Genomic DNA, 16,176 nt, shown 5'->3' on the forward strand with positions numbered 1-16,176 from the left:
TAATGGATGAGACAAGAGAACCTGGAATTGATGGAATGCTACTACAACAGTCTGGGTGAGTGGCTCCAACAGATCCCAGGAACAACATCAGAGCTCTCTGTCCAGAAGAGTGCAGTGCTAGGAACAGCTAAGATACTGCGCAGAACCCTCAAACTCCAGGCCTCTGGTAGAGGCCCCGAGGTTGAGGAAGACACATACCACCCATAGGGGTGAGAGGGGAATTTTTTTATATATATCTTCAGTTTAGCTCTGAGTAATTGTGGTATTCTCTCAATGCAATTAGTATAATTTATTTGCAACATATTCTATTAATTTATCTATATTACATTCTGTAGCATCCACAACTCCCAACCAAGATTGAGGCCCAGTGTACCAGATATTGTACAAAAACATAGGAAGAGACATTCCTTGTCCTAAAGAGCTTATCTTTTTTCTGCTTTGATCTTTTAATTTGCAGGGGAAAGGCATACAATGTACAAGCTAACTGATCAGAGTGATGATAGGCACACAGCTGACATAAACTAAATCTAAAAAAATCTGTCCCAAAATGGAAAAAAAAATTGGCACAAATAGCTATGCTGAGCACAGTACAGATGCTCAGGTGAACAAAACTGTCCTTTCCCACACAATGGAAGCTGTTGTAGTTCAATGGCTCTTATGCATATACACACCATCCAGGATGGTGGTGTTCCAAGCAGGGGAACTCTGTTGGGACTTTTATACTGTACACCTCACTGCGGTGTCCAAGTAGAGTAGTGGATCACCCATCCATGTCCAGTCTCTGCATGCTGCTGCTAAGGGAGCTGCTGGGGAAGGGCTTTACACTATGAAGGAGTGCATTCTTCTTGCATAGCACCTCCTGTCACATTTTCATAGCTGAGCCACACCAGTTCACCACCAATGTGGCCCTTCCATTGACACGCCCTTTAGTGAATTTTGTATTTTTAATTAATGGGTCAACAGATGGCTACTGAAACATCAAAGTTCAAGATTAGTCAGCTGAGTGTTTTCAGATATGTCACGTTTATATCTCTGCCAAGCTACAGATTACCTCCAGTGTAGGGTTTCCAGTTATAATACTTTCCCCGGAAGGGCATATTGTCAAAATCTGCACACTGTTTTTCTCGAAAATCACGGGACCCTGAAGGACATGGCTAAAGTAAAATTAAAGTAAAAAATGTATTAGACAATAATATTAATATAAAAAGGACATGGTTATATAACTTAAAAATAAAATGGTCTTAAACTACATTATGTTAGCTCACTCCTTTATTTTGTGGCTCTGATTCTGACACTTGCTTTATTGTTTCACAACTGGTATTCAGAGTGAAGTGTCTATTTTATAATCTTAGGCAGGCACAAAGTAACTTAAACAAAGTTAAGTGTTACAACAGTTTCCGTATAACTTTACATTCAGAATCATGTCACGGTTCACTTTGCAATCAAACCATCAGGTATCTCCTTATAAACACATACAAAAACCAACTGAAGAAACTAAAACACAAAATCTTTTTGGTGACAGATTCAGGCTCAGCTGCCACAGCTGTTCTTAGGTATGCATTTAAGAGATCAAGAAACAGATTTATAACATCACATTCAACACTCAATTGCAGTTTGAAGACCTACTATTGTTCACTGGCTACTTTGACAAAAAACATTTTACATCTCAGAATGAGACTGGACAAGGTTTAATCCCAATTCTAAGCATCTTCCAAACGTAAAGAATTTGGAATCACTATTTACATTTAACCTATTAACTTCTCACAATCAATTACTGAGCCCAGACATGTATTAAATAGTTTCTCATCTGAGGTGCTGTTGGTGATGTTGAAGACTGTTCTTCCTCCAAGGAAGTATTACAGGAACAACATAATTCACTGCTATTACTTACACTTTTTTGTCTATGCAAGATTTAGGTTCAAAATAACAAAGTCAACTAATCACTAACTTCTGAATTTAACATTGCAAGATGATCTTTTCTGAAATCTGTGTAAAATAGTATAGTATAAGATAAATTATCTTTTATAGTTCTGCAACTACAAGATTTACAAGGTAAAGTTAAAACATTTGAAACAGATTAAGAATATTGTCTTTAAAATAGAACAGAAGAACTTGTTTGACAGAAATTTTTAACTGTTAATAAACATTACTGATTTTTATAAGCAGCCTCAGAGTTCATTTTTTTATATTTTTACTGGTCTACCTGTATTTCTAAGCCAGTTTGTGGTGTTCAGAAATCTGGAATGAATTCACTGTGAAAGGGGTTATATAAACAAGTACGGTAAAACATACTACATTATTTGCATAATAACCAAAACTCTCAGTATATTGTAGTTCAAGTTCCTATCATAGAAACGCCATAGAATCATGACCTGGAAACTAAGCAAGAAGTTTCCTACAAGTTTAAAAATATTTTTAAGTACAATAAAATACTGAACATGGCATTGCCCTGTAATTTCTGCACTGTTTCCTTTGCAAATTACCCCTCCACCCTCTTCCAATCTTTCCTTTAAGAAGCTCCCACATCTTTGTTTACAGCAAGCCTCTGCTATTCATGGAGGCACAACCATCAGGCTACAGCAGTGCCTTCTCTTTGCCCTATGAAACTCCATTCAGCCATTGCTGAGAGTTTAACAGTTAAAATTTGGCACTTGTCTTCTCTAGCTTTCCTCAGGAAAATTCTGGCAGCCTGACAGAATAATAAACAAATATTCTAAGGCTGGGCTCATGTTGCTGCCAAAACAGCAGCAGACACTGTACCAGGAGCTGCCAGAGTATTTGTAGCAGTGGGGAGGAGAAAGAGTTGGGCTGAGGTCCCCGCATATCAGGACCCAGAACATGCCCCTCCCTGAGGGCAATACATGTAGCAGGAACAGGGCCAGGATCACATCCTGTAAACATCACATCCCCCAGGCTCAGCACTTGGACCCAGAAGCTGATTTCCTCACTCTCTGGAGATGCCACATGAAGTCAGATCCCCCTGGAACTCCTCAAGGGGTGGGAGAAAGAAAGATAGGGAGGCCTGACTCCCCCCAACAACTTCCTGGAATCAACACATGGCTCAAGCAGCCTATCCTTTTTTTTTCTCCTGTGGGCATCACATGGAAGAAGAGCACATTTAACTCCTAGGACAGAGGAAAGAGAGAGAAGCGGGCCAAGCTAGGCTCTCCACACCCACTGACGGCCTCTAGGACCCAGCATCTGGACCTATCTCTGCCCCACACCCCAGGCTAACAGCCTTTGCCTGGCAACAGCTAACAGAGGGCTGGTCTATACTATAACTGTAAGTCAATCTAAGTTATGTTACTTCAGTTCCATAACTTACGTAACTTAGGTTACGTCTACACTACAGGATTATTCCAATTTTACATAAACCGGTTTTGTAAAACAGATTGTATAAAGTCGAGTGCAAGTGGCCACACAAAGCACAATAATTCGGTGGTGTGCGTCCATGTACCAAGGTTAGCGTTGATTTCTGAAGCGTTGCACTGTGGGTAGCTATCCCGTAGCTATCCCATAGTTCCCGCATTGAAGAGCCAGCATCCCACTGCTATGATAGTCCAGGCAGTACAGGAATCTTTTCTTTACATGAAAGGGGGAGGGGCTGATGGAGCTCAGCCCCCCATTGCTATGATGGAGGTACGGTTACCAGCCCTATGCATGTGGGATTCGTTTTGACCATCTGCGGGAATAACTTGGAGTCATTCCTATTTTTATCCAGGTGGTCCCGGCTGACCTCGCTGAGGCCAGCCAGGGCACTCACAGGATTGATGACCCAAGGATGGCTAACTGTCCTTCTGCACTTGTCCGTCTGCCACCAGGGAGGGAGGGGAAAGGATGCTGCTGTTCAGTGCCAAGCACCGCGTCTATCATGCAATGCAGTAGACTACCGGTGACACTGAAAAAAAGTCAAGAAATGATTTTTTCCCTTTCTTTACGGGGAGGGACAGGGGGTAAATTGACAAAGAATATACCCTGAACCATCGGCAATGTGTTTGACCCTACAGGGATTGGCGAGCTCAGCCAAGATTGCAAATACTTTTCGGAGACTGTTGTGATAGATGGAGTCCTCAGTCCCCCTCCCTCCTCGATGAGCGTCCAAATTTGATTTCTTTTGGGCTTCCGTTACGCTTGTCACGCATCACTGTGCTGTTGGACTCTGTATCTAGCCTGGAGATTTTTTTTTCAATGCTTTGCATTTTGTCTTCTGTAACGGAGCTCTGATCTTAGAACAGATTTGTCTCCCCATACAACGATCAGATCCAGTATCTCCCATACCGGTCCATGCTGGAGCTCTTTTTGGATTTGGACTGCTCGCAACCGTGCTGTCGAGCTCCACGCTGGGCAAACAAGGAAATGAATTCGAAGTTTGTGGGGCTTCCTGTCTATCTGAGCCAGTCTCTGAGTTCAGATTGCTTTCCAGCAGCGTCACAGTATGCCACTGTGGGATACTGCCGGAAGCCAATACGCTTGATTGTGGCCACAACCTAACCCATAAATCCGACATGTGCATACGATTTTCAGACTACTCCTCTCGTCGGGGAGGAGTTACAGAAAATCGGTTAAGAGCCCTTTAATTCTTTGGCTTTCCGTTACGCTTGTCACACAGCACTGCCTTTATATCGATATAAAGGGCCTCATTGTGTGGACGGGTGCAGGGTTAAATCAGTTTAACACTACTAAAATCGGTTTAAACGCGTAGTGTAGACCAGGCCATAGAATGACTTACAGCCATGCCTACACTGCTCTGTGTTGATGGGAGACACTCTCCTGCTCACATATCTTATTCTTCTTGGGGAACACGGAGTGCAGAAGTTGACAGGGGAGCACTCTGCCATCGACTTAGCGGGTCTTCACCAGACCTGCTCAATCAACAAAGCTGCATCGATTGCAGCAGTATAGATCTAGCTGTAAGTATAGACATGTCCATAGTTAGACCTGCTTTTCAAGTGATAGAAGTGGGTGCTATGATGCTGAATATTGAGGATTCAAAACCCTGCTCAAGATGGAGAAATTGTTACAGTTGTGCATAATAGAATTTCTTTTATCTTTTTCCTTAAAAGACTATTTAGGAAATTACATACAAAAAAACTTGTTAAAACAATGGCATCTAGGGTGCAAAATCAAGCACTTAAGTTAGGAAATGATAATTTTACAGTTGCCTGTGCAGCCTTAATTCTGCCTCTGCATATACATTGTGATAATATCTTACATATTACTTTTTCCACATATCCCACCTAATTTAGTGCACAGGGCAGAAACATGAGAGGGCATATTATGACTACATGGTCAACAGTAAATCTGACATTTCCAAACTTTAGCGTGCTTGATTTTGCACACTAAATGATGTCATTTTAACAGGTTATTTGTAAGCAATAATTATACATATATATATCTGGTTTATCTCTAAAGATAGAAAAACACATCACCTGAAAAGTACTATCCCAAACTTTGAGGGGAAGTGAGAGAGAATTATATGAATGATAAATTGAAAAAACTTGTACATAAAATTGCCATTCTTTAAAAAACATCATTCTGATAGGATTTCCCAACTAAAACGCAGAGGCTGACTTCAACTCTACAGTCATCAGCTGTGCTGGATTGACTTGGATGCAAACAGAGTGGGTATTGATCTGGATGCAAACAGAGCTCCTTCAGCTCTGACCTGCATCAACATTAGTACAGCTGCACAATGAATAAATGATTGACAGATTCATAGATTCTAAGGCCAGAAGAGATCATTGTAATCATCTAGTTAACACAGGCTATAGAACTTCCCCTATGATATTGTCATCTGTGAGGTCACCTCAGTTACAAACCTAAATGACTGGAGTAATTTACTCACCATATACTGCCACACTTAGAACCTCTGAGTTGTTCTCCAAATATTGCACTTGGACAAGGGTAGCTGGAGACTTCAGTACAATACAGAGAAGCCCAGAGTCAGTCCTTGATAGTGCTATAATGAAGCCCAGCTCTCTTTGTGTGTTTTCTAGTTTTTGGTACTGTTGCAATTGTAATGCCTGATTGCTAAAGGAGTAAGAGCTCAATAACATTGATTTTATGTACTGACAGAACAAAGGTGTCAAAGCCACGATATACTCTGAAGACTTTTGCTTTGATGATGCAGACCACTTCAATATAACTGCTAAGAGAGATCTGCTAGCCTTGAAGAGGTGAATGGATCTGTTTCAACATGGGCATTTGCTGTCAGTGAATGTAACCAGGTCAAGGGACTCATCTCAGGATCCTGCTTTGAGGTTGAATCCTCTTAAATACTCTTGATAGGTGAAGGCTGGATTTAGACTCTTCAGGTGCTCGCCTTCAAGCTCAGTGATGCTGAGCGATGACATGATACCTGCATCTTGCCGTACTCTAAAGCACAATATATAGGGACAACGGAACAGGAGGGGCCAAGTGGCCATGGTCCTCCCCCTTTTTGAAAGGGGCATTGCCCCTGCCTCTACTCTTCCCCCTGAGGCCCTACTCCCCTCCCCCCCCCAGCCAGGACAGCAGCTGTGGAGCTGCAGACCCCTCTACCTGCCTGTGGTAGGGAGGCCAAGAGCAACCCCCATCCTGTGTCCCCATACTGAGCCCCCCGCCCAGGGCAGGTGGAGGGTCCATGGCTCCCCACAGATGTCCAGGCGGCTCTTGCCATGGCCAGGCTGCAGCTCCAAGACCTGTCCCCTAGCCCTTTCTTCCTGTCCATGATTGCCACAAACAGCTGTGAAAACAAGCAGAACTCTTTGGACCAGTTGAAGTAGAAAGCCAACGCTGTTCTTCTGTCCAGAGTGTGCAGTTGCTACTCATCTTTATTCAAGTAAGGCTTCGGGAAGAATTGTTACATGGATTCTATTTCTCATAGCACTTTATAAATGAATTTTTGATTAAAAGTCCTGAGGCTTAGGGAAATATGTATATTTTATATCAGTTACTGAGATGGTTGGTGATAGGAAAATTTTCTTTCTATCACCTTTTTGTTTTCAGTACTCATTAGCTCTTTTCTGCGGATCTCAATGTTTCTATTAGGAGATGTCTTCTCAAGTGAAAAGTCAAATACTGTTTTGAAAGCCTTTAAGGAATATGCCTAGTAGGAGTTGAGTATGCTGATTTCAAAGAATGAAAATGGTCAATGGCAGGAGCATTACTTCATTTCTGAGTGAAAAATGAAGTGTAAGAAGCTTTTTTTCGGTTTATGAATACTAGGAACTTTAAGGAGTAATACTTTTTTAAATTACTTGAGGAGTAATGAATGCTGACACTACACAAAATCCCAACAGAAAGGAAAGGGTACAAACAAATTTTTCATACAAATGATGACCGTTTTGCAGACTCTTAATGTTTACATTAATCAAACATTCTTGGCCTTTCGAAAACTGACTAGCAATAAGGTCCATCATAAATCTTGAAACAATCTCCAATCTCAGCAATTTTTGATTTTTTTTAAACCTTAAAGAAATTATTATATAACAAAAGGGTAACACTAATTATCAGAGTTCTAGTGCAATTTAAATTGCTGCAAGACTGAATGAACTTATATCCTCCTTATGGTAATAGCATTAGAATATTTCTACTTTCATTTGCATTGAAAACAGAACTGAACTAAGAATTTTTCAGGACATAAACTTAAACTGTTCAACATCTTCCCCATCAGAAGATCCCCCTGAAAAATCTTACCTGGTGTAGAGATATAAGGGGATTCTATTAAAAATTTTTAAAAGAGATTGTCAACTTCCAGTTATCATTACAGATCATCACAGTAATAATAATAAAGAGACTGTGCCTTCTTATGTGGATTCCAGATTTATATTCTAGATGTACTGAAGACTGTAGTCTGAATAGCAGAGTTACTTTATTACACCACATACTTCTGAAGATGCCAATGAGAAAAGGAGAGAATTTAATGAAGACTGACTACTTCATCCCATTGACCACTTAAACTGAGACTTTAATATGGTGAAAAGATGCCATGAAACACAAGATTTAGCTATAAAAAGTTTGGTAAAAGAGTGTTTAACTGCAAAGAGCAATGAAGATAGGTAGAAATAAAAGCTTAAAGAATGCCAGACTTTTTACCAGTGGCATTCTAGCCAATGAATATCAGTGGACTAAATTCTGAGATCAAAAGTAAACTAAAGTTGGGCCTGAATTTGCATTGTGAAAGAAGCAAAAGACATTCCAGACTGAAGTTCTAAGTGCAACTGAAGAGTACGAATGAAATGGCCAAGATATTGGATAAATGAAGAGATAGGGAGCTGAAATTAGGATAGAGAAAAAGCAACAGAAGTATAAAAGTATTAAGATTAAGGAAAGAGAGAGAAATATAAAAGCAGAAATCAGGAAAGAAGAATATGATCAGAAATATGAGTAAAAAATGGAAAGCAGTAAGGATTTAGAAAAAAACCTATATGCAATCCATCTCTGAGTTAGAAAAGGCAAAAAGAATGAAATCAAGAATTATACAAAGTAAAAATTGTTATGAGAAAATGATTATGATGAGTCACCAGGGACATTACAGCAGCCAGAAGAAAAAAGAAAGAAAAAGGAACAAAAAAGTCAGTCAGCAAATTCCTCAAAGATACAACAGGCAGATAATAAAGAATGAGTGTAAGAAAGCTGAAAATCACTGAATGGTCCTGTTTTCAAATTAAATTGGGGTGCGGGGAGAATGGGACCAGAGTGGAAAAGAGAGAGGCACAGAGAAGAATCAAGGGAAAAATCCATGTCACACAATACAATTAAGGCATGTTAAACCATAGTACACAGAGGTTAGTATAGTGAAATCTGCACAGGAGGACACTTGTTAGACAATTAGTCTTAAGAAATCACCCTAACGTATGCCCAAATGTATTGAGTCCATTCTGCTCCACCTTTATTAATGACAACCTCCATTAAGCATTGAATTTTTGTTGGTCTCTCCCAATATTTACTTAAGACAGGTATTACTATATTTACCTCTCCGCTTAATAAAACGTAATATGTATTTCAAAAAGTAATTATATAAATTGTTCTAATCATTCAAATTTGGACTAAAATTTTAGCCAACCTCATAAAATGACAGTAGTTTTTTCCTTTAAAACTAAAATTCAAAAAAAGACAAGAAATTAGTATTAGATATGTGCTTTGTACGCTTTTAAGTCCAGCACCAAAAGATTATCTGGGCATTCATGTGTCAGCTCCTACTTGTCTTGAATGCAGGTCCAAGGGGGTCTGGAGTTATCACACACCAATCCTACCCCCAGCAGCTCACAGATAGCATGTGGGAGTGGGCCCATGAAGCCCAACTGCCCACAAACCCTCAAACCACCATTATGATTGGGAGAGCTCCAAGGTTCCTGACTGGGCTGCAGCCCCTATTTAAGCCAGAGGAAGAATAAGAATTTGTCTGTAAAACTTGAGCTTTACCCTGCCATAGACTGCTGGTCTAGTGTTTACCTCTTCCTGCTATATGATCCTGACCACCTCGTATCCTGACTCTGGGAAACTGCATCCTGGTTCCTGTCTTCTGGTTCCATCACCCAATCCTGACCTCTCAGTATTCTCACTCTTGGTAACTGACTCTTGATCTCTGCCCTCTAGTTTGTCTCTTGAGTCTGATCTCCTGGCATGCTAACCCAGCCTGATAGCTAGTAATTGGCTCCTGGCCCCTGGGCCTGTGCCTTATGCTAACCCCTAGGCCAGGCTGTCCATGACCCTGCCCTGACACTACTGCCAATGGATTCATTAGAACACCAGTGCAGGGGAAACAGAAATCAATAAATATAAACGAGAGGTTATGAAGTGTAGAAAACTGATATGGGAATCTAAAAGTATCAGGGGAAAATCCAAGGGTAGTAGCACTTAGGACATTAAAGAGTTTTTAAATAATATATTAGGAACAAAAGAAATTGTAGCAATTGGATAGGCTTATTGCTAGATGTAGGTGGTAAAATTATTAATAATGATGATGCAGAAAGGGAAGAAGTGTTTAAATATTCAATAAATATTTTTGTTCTGTATTTGGAAAGAGGCAAGATTCTTGAGGATGATGAAATACATTCAAGTCCACTGGTAACTAAGGAGCACGTTAAACATCTCCTGGGGATAAAAAAAAGTTTAAATCAGCAGGTATGGCTAACATGCATGCAAGAGTTCTAAAAGAGTTAGCTAGGTCTCCCATATCCAACATGAGTGGCCTAACCACTGGACTACAGAGTCAGTCTTGTTCTTTTGCATGGAACAAATGAACTCAGTTTTGTCCTGCTGTGAAACAGAAAAGTTTTCAAAATAATAAAATTTTTCACAGGATGGGAGAACTGTTCCCCACCCAGCTGCAAAACTATAGTACAAGGATTAAGAAGATAACCCAGAATCACATAAGGTTCCAAGTGATGATATTGAGGAGGCTTCAGAAGCATACAAAAGAATTACAGAAGTCTTCAAGAGGCCACAAGATTAACTATTAAATTGTTTGATGTGTGTGACGAGGGAAGCCGGGGCTCGACCCTCCCTGTGGAGGAGGGGAGCCACACCGGCCTCGTCCTGTTCTCACCGGGTCCTGTCCTTCGGGTCCACGGTCCACTGTCTGGGGCATTCCGGTCCCTGTGGAGTGGACTGGACACGGCAGAGTCAGTGGGGCCCTGCCTTGGACGCAGGTGGCACCAAACACAGTGCACTAGGCTCTGGCCCTGTGGGACAGGCAGAGCAACAAACAGTCAGAGGGAGAGAGCTCTGCCCTTTGGGGCAGGGCAGAGCAAACAAACAGTCAGAGGAGGGAGCTCTGGCCTTTGGGGCAGGGCAAGCAACAAACAGTTAGGGGGCTCTGGCCCTTTGGAGCAGGCAGAGCAACACACAGTCAGGGGCTCTGGCCCTTTGGAGAGGGCAGAGCAACAAACAGTCGAGGGCTCTGGCCCTTTGGGGCAGGGCAGAGCAACAACAGTCAGAGGGCTCTGCCCTTTGGGGCAGGGCAGAGCAACAAACCAGTCCGAGAGCTCTGGCCCTTTGGGGCAAGGCCGAACAACACACCAGTCAGAGGGCTCTGGCCCTTTGGGGCAGGGCCGAGCAACACACAGTCAGAGGGCTCTGGCCCTTTGGGGCAGGGCCGAGCAACACACAGTCAGAGGGCTCTGGCCCTTTGGGGCAGGGCCGAGCAACACCACAGTCGAGGGCTCTGGCCCTTTGGGGCAGGGCCGAGCAACACACAGTCAGAGGGCTCTGGCCCTTTGGGCAGGGCAGGCAACACACAGTCAGGGGCTCTGGCCTTGGGGCAGCAGAGCAACACACAGTTAGGGGGCTCTGGCCTTGCAGCAGCAACACACAGTCAGGGGCTCTGGCCCTTTGGGCAGGGCAGAGCAACACACCAGTCAGGGGGCTCTGGCCCTTTGGGGCAGGGCAGAGCAACACACAGTCAGGGGCTCTGGCCCTTTTGGGGCGGGCAGAGCAACACACAGTCAGGGGGCTCTGGCCCTTTGGGGCAGGGCAGAGCAAACACAGTTAGGGGCTCTGGCCCTTTGGGGCAGGCGGGGAACACACAGTCAGAGGCTCTGGCCCTTTGGGGCAGGCAGAGCAACACACAGTTAGGGGCTCTGGCCTTTGGGGCAGGGCAGAGAACACCACAGTTAGGGGGCTCTGGCCCTTTGGGGCAGGGCAGAGCAACACACAGTTAGGGGCTCTGGCCCTTTGGGCAGGCAGAGCAACAACAGTCAGAGAGCTCTGGCCCTTTGGGCAGGGCAGAGCAACAAACGTCAGGGGGCTCTGGCCCTTTGGGGCAGGGGCAGAGCAACACACAGTTAGGGGGCTATGGCCCTTTGGGCAGGGCAGACAACAAACAAATAGTAGCTGTGGGGCGAAGGGGGAACTGCCACCCGGCTATGGGTGGCGAGGGGAACCAGGCCACCCACTCCTCTGCGTTCCAGCCCGGGGCCTAGTAGCGGCCGTCGCCGCTAGTGGCAGTCAGTGGGGATCCAGCCCGAAACACACTGACAGAGTGCTCGGGGGGATCCTAACCGAAACCACTTGACAGCGCGGTCAGTGGGGATCCTGACCGACACACGCGGTCATCGGCTCGGGGCCTTCTGCAGCTTGACTGTGGTCAGCCGCCCCCGGGCTACTTTCCATTCCCCCTTCGCGGCCTACCTGGTCCGCCGGGTCGTCGACCGTCATGGGCTCCTCCCAGTCCGGGTCAGGGGGTAGATCCGGTAGTACCTCTGGGTAGCCGGGCCAGGTCTGGTCCGGAGGCTCCTCCAGGCCTTAGTTGGGGCTGGGAAGCGGTGGTAGTTCCCGCAGCTCAGGTCGTGGTTGCTGCGGGTCGGTCCGGCAAGGCCTGGTCCCGGTCTCGGAGCTCGGCAGCCTCCCAGCGACAGGGTCGTCCGGCCCGTCTGCTCTCGCTGGCTGCTGAGCTCCATCTGAAGGCCGGCGCCCGGCTTTTATACTTCCGGGTCGCCGCCTGACCCTTTGAGGGGCGGGGCTTCTGCCCGGAAGTTCCGCCCTGGGGGAAGATGGACGGGGCTCAACCCTCCCTGTGGAGGAGGGGAGCCACACAGCCTCGCTACAATGTGATATCTCAATGGAAAGATACAATGAGAAAAATTCATATTCCCCACACATTGTATTAGAAGTATTAAAGAAGAACCCTATCAGTAAAGGGATCTAGTTTCAGCTATTTTATATAGTTACCTACAATTAAAAGATTACATTAAGCTTTTTCTGAGTTTAGTTCTGTATGCTCTCAGATCCAGAACAATTCCAGTTAGACTGTAAACCTAACTAGATTGGGGCAAGGACTGTCTACTGCTCTATCGAGCACATTGGAGCTCCATTCTTGGTTGGACCTACTAGGCACTAGTGTAAGAAACAAAGAATTACCTATCTTTCTGTGATGATTTTTCTATGAAATGCGTTGCATATGTCCATTTCGCTGCAGAGAACTCACAAGCAGATTGATCTGGAAGTGGGCACAGAGTCTCTTTGAACTGAATGTAGAACAACACGCCCAATATGGCATTGTTCCTGGATTGAAGAGCTATAGTGTACCATGAAGCAAATGTGTGTACTGATGACTCAATTGACACTTTGCAAACGTCCAAATTAGGAACTTGTGCTAGGAAAGCTACAGATGCTGCTTCTGCTCTTACCAAATGGGCTAGCACTTTAGTTGGTGGAATGACATCAGCCAACTGGCAACACAAATGAATACACTATAAATTCCAAGAGGAAATCCTCTGAGAGGGTACTGGGTGGCCTCTCATTCTGTTTGCCACTGCAATGAACAACTGTGACGATGATCTAAATGATTTAGTCTGGTGTAGGTAAAAAGTTAAAGCTCTTCTGATATGTAAAGAGGGGAGCTTTTCTTCATCTCTATGAATATGAGACTTTGGGAAGAAAGTTGGCAATTAGATTCATGTGAAAGTTGGAAACCACTTTTGTCAGGAACTTCATTTGACAGCAAAGGTAAACCTTGTCCTTGGTAAAAGACCATACAGGGAGGCAGAGCTCTCGACTCACCCATTCTACTTGCCAAGGTAATTGCACTCAAAAACACCACTGTGGTAGAGAAGTGGAGTAGAGAACGAGTCGTGGGTGGTTCAAAAGGTGGTTCCATTAACTTTGCTAATATCAGGTTCAGGTACCATGGGGGAATAGGTTCTTGCACCTGTGGGTATACAGCACTTTCAAAAACCTGAGAGCAATGAGATTTAGGAAAAAAAGATCTGTTATTCACAGAAGGAAGGAAAGCTGAGATAGCTGCCATATGAAATTTGATAGTTAATTGCTAGACATTGATGTTTTGCATAAGAAGACACATGGGGACTTGCTCCAGAGGAACATCTTTCTGGCAGGACCAGATGGAAAGACACTTCTATTTAGCCAGATAAGTACTTCTAGTTGAAGACTTTCTACTATTTAGAATTACTTTCTTGCACAGTCTTAAGCAATTTTTTTCTAATGGTGTTAGTTAGGAAGCATCCATGCTGTCAAGTGGAGGGCTTACAGGCTGAGGTGAAAAAGGCCACCATAGTTTTGGGAATTCACATCTGGATCCAGTGGGAGGGATATAGGAGCCTGATGCACAAGCCTAGCAGGGTCGAGAACCAGCACTGCTCAGGTCACACTGATGCTGTAAGCATAAGGTGAGCATAGTCTTGTTTGAACCTGGAAAAAACTCTGGGCAGTAACGGGACTGGTGAAAAAGCATGCCATACGGTGTTCTTCCATGGCAGCAGGAATGCATCCATCAATGAACCTTGGCTCTGACCTCCTGGGGAAGAGAACTGACAGCACTTTCTGATAGTCTTTGTTGTAAACAGGTCCACTTGGAGTCCCCCACAATTGGAAGATTGCTCTGGCCATATCTGGACGATAGGAAAAGGACTTGCTTAGATGATTGACCACTGTCTTCTGCACCCCTGGAAGGTAAGCAACTCTCTTGTGAATGAAATTGGCTATGCAGACTCACAGGAGACTCGCCTCCTGGCACAACTGAGTGGAATGCTTTCCTCGTTGTCTGTTATCAGATAACACAGCAACTATGTTTTATGTTTCCACAAGCAGATTTTTTCCCCTGAGATCTGTAAGGAAGGCTGAACAGACAAGATGGACAGCTCACAATTCTGACATTAATATGAGCCTTCAGCATGGGAAGACCAAAGACCCTGAGTCTGAAGGAATCCCATGTGCGCTACCCAGTCCAGGGACAATGCATCTGTGACTAAAGTGAGTGCTTGTTGTGAGGATGAAAAGGGAACCCCCATACAAACTCTCAGATGGTCTATCCACCAATCCAATGGTAATCTTGTCATCCTTAGCACACAGACCACCATGTCTAGACAATGACAGCTCAGGAAATACACCAAAGCTAGTCATCCTTGTAGCTTTCTGAGATGCAGCCAGGAGTGCTGCACTATTTCTGTACATGCTGCTAGGGTCCCTAGGAGCCTAAGGCAGCTGCACACTGTAGTGACAGGATGTGCCTTCAGTTGCAACACTAAGCTCCAACGCATTTCAAACTTTGAATGTGATAGAAAAGCTTTGGCCTTGGATCAGCTTTTCACCAGACAATCATCCAGGTAAGGGAACACATGGCTTTCAAAGGAACACTGCTACCACCGCTGACAGGCTGAATGGATGCACTGTAAATTGCTAATGGATTCCATTTACCATGAACCAGAGAAACTGCCTTTGGTTCTGCTGGATCACCACATGGAAGAATGTGTCTTTCAAGCTGACGGCAGCATACCAGCCCCCTTGTTCTAGGGAAGGAATAATAGAGGCTAGGATAACCGTGCAGAATTTTATTTTCTTCAGGAATTTGTGTAACTTTCTTAGATCTAAGATAGGCCCGAGACTGCCTTTTTCTTTTAGAATAAGGAAATAGCAGGGGTAAAAACCTCTCCCTGAGGAACAGAGGAACTTCCTCTGTGGCCCCCATTTGAATAAGAGCTTGGACATCCTGCTGAAAGATGGTCTTGTGAGAATGGTCTTGGAAGAGGGATGTGGAAGAAGGATGGGAATGGGGAAAAGAAACAAATTACATCCGAGTTCACTGTGCTTAAGACCCACTGATCTGAAGTGATGTTGGACCAAGCACTTAAGAAGTGGGGTAAATGACTGGCAAACAGAGAGGTAGGAGCAGATGGCAGTCTGGGGACTAGCAGCATAGGCGCTGACTCTGTGGGTGCTCCGGGGCTCAATCACCCACAAAAAAAAATATAGAAGATGCTCAGCACCCACCAGCCATTCTGGTTCCAGCCTGGGGCTGGCCACTGATCAGCTGCTCAGCAGGCAGGAGGTGCTCGGGGGATAGAGGATGGAGACGGGGTGTGGCAGACAGGCCAGGGAGCCTTAGGAGAAGAAGTGGAGCAGGACAAGAAGAGGCAGAGAAAGGGTGGGGCCTTGGGGAAGGGCAGGGCACCCACCAGGAAAAATACAAGACAGCACCTATGAATGGCAGTCTGTCCTTGAACAACGCATGAAAAACACTTGTATGGATTAAGCCACTGGATAGGGGGAATCTGCAGCTGCAGAAGAAGAAGATGGTGGTAGTCAGCTCCCGTAACTCTGCCCCTCTTTCTTGGCAGGTCCTGTGACTGAGGTATAAAACCTAGATACTGCAATGGCATTTGCTTGATCTCCTGTGGTGAAGGAACTGCTGGAATGGGTTCCACTTGCTCAATCCCACTCCCAGACCCAGCAACA

General features: G+C 44.4%; 1 protein-coding gene across 1 annotated transcript in view; it reads right to left on the minus strand.

Annotated features, from left to right (window-relative positions):
• The window catches only part of ADAMTS6 (ADAM metallopeptidase with thrombospondin type 1 motif 6), a 319,586-nt gene that overhangs the window by 87,983 nt on the left and 215,427 nt on the right, over window positions 1-16,176 (minus strand). Inside the window, exon 15 of the mRNA XM_075066981.1 lies at window positions 1,052-1,154. Within this exon, the coding sequence (XP_074923082.1) occupies window positions 1,052-1,154 (103 nt within the window). The remainder of the gene's footprint in view (window positions 1-1,051; window positions 1,155-16,176) is intronic.

This window comes from Chelonoidis abingdonii, chromosome 6, assembly GCF_003597395.2.
Source record: "Chelonoidis abingdonii isolate Lonesome George chromosome 6, CheloAbing_2.0, whole genome shotgun sequence".
NCBI lineage: Eukaryota > Metazoa > Chordata > Testudines > Testudinidae > Chelonoidis > Chelonoidis abingdonii.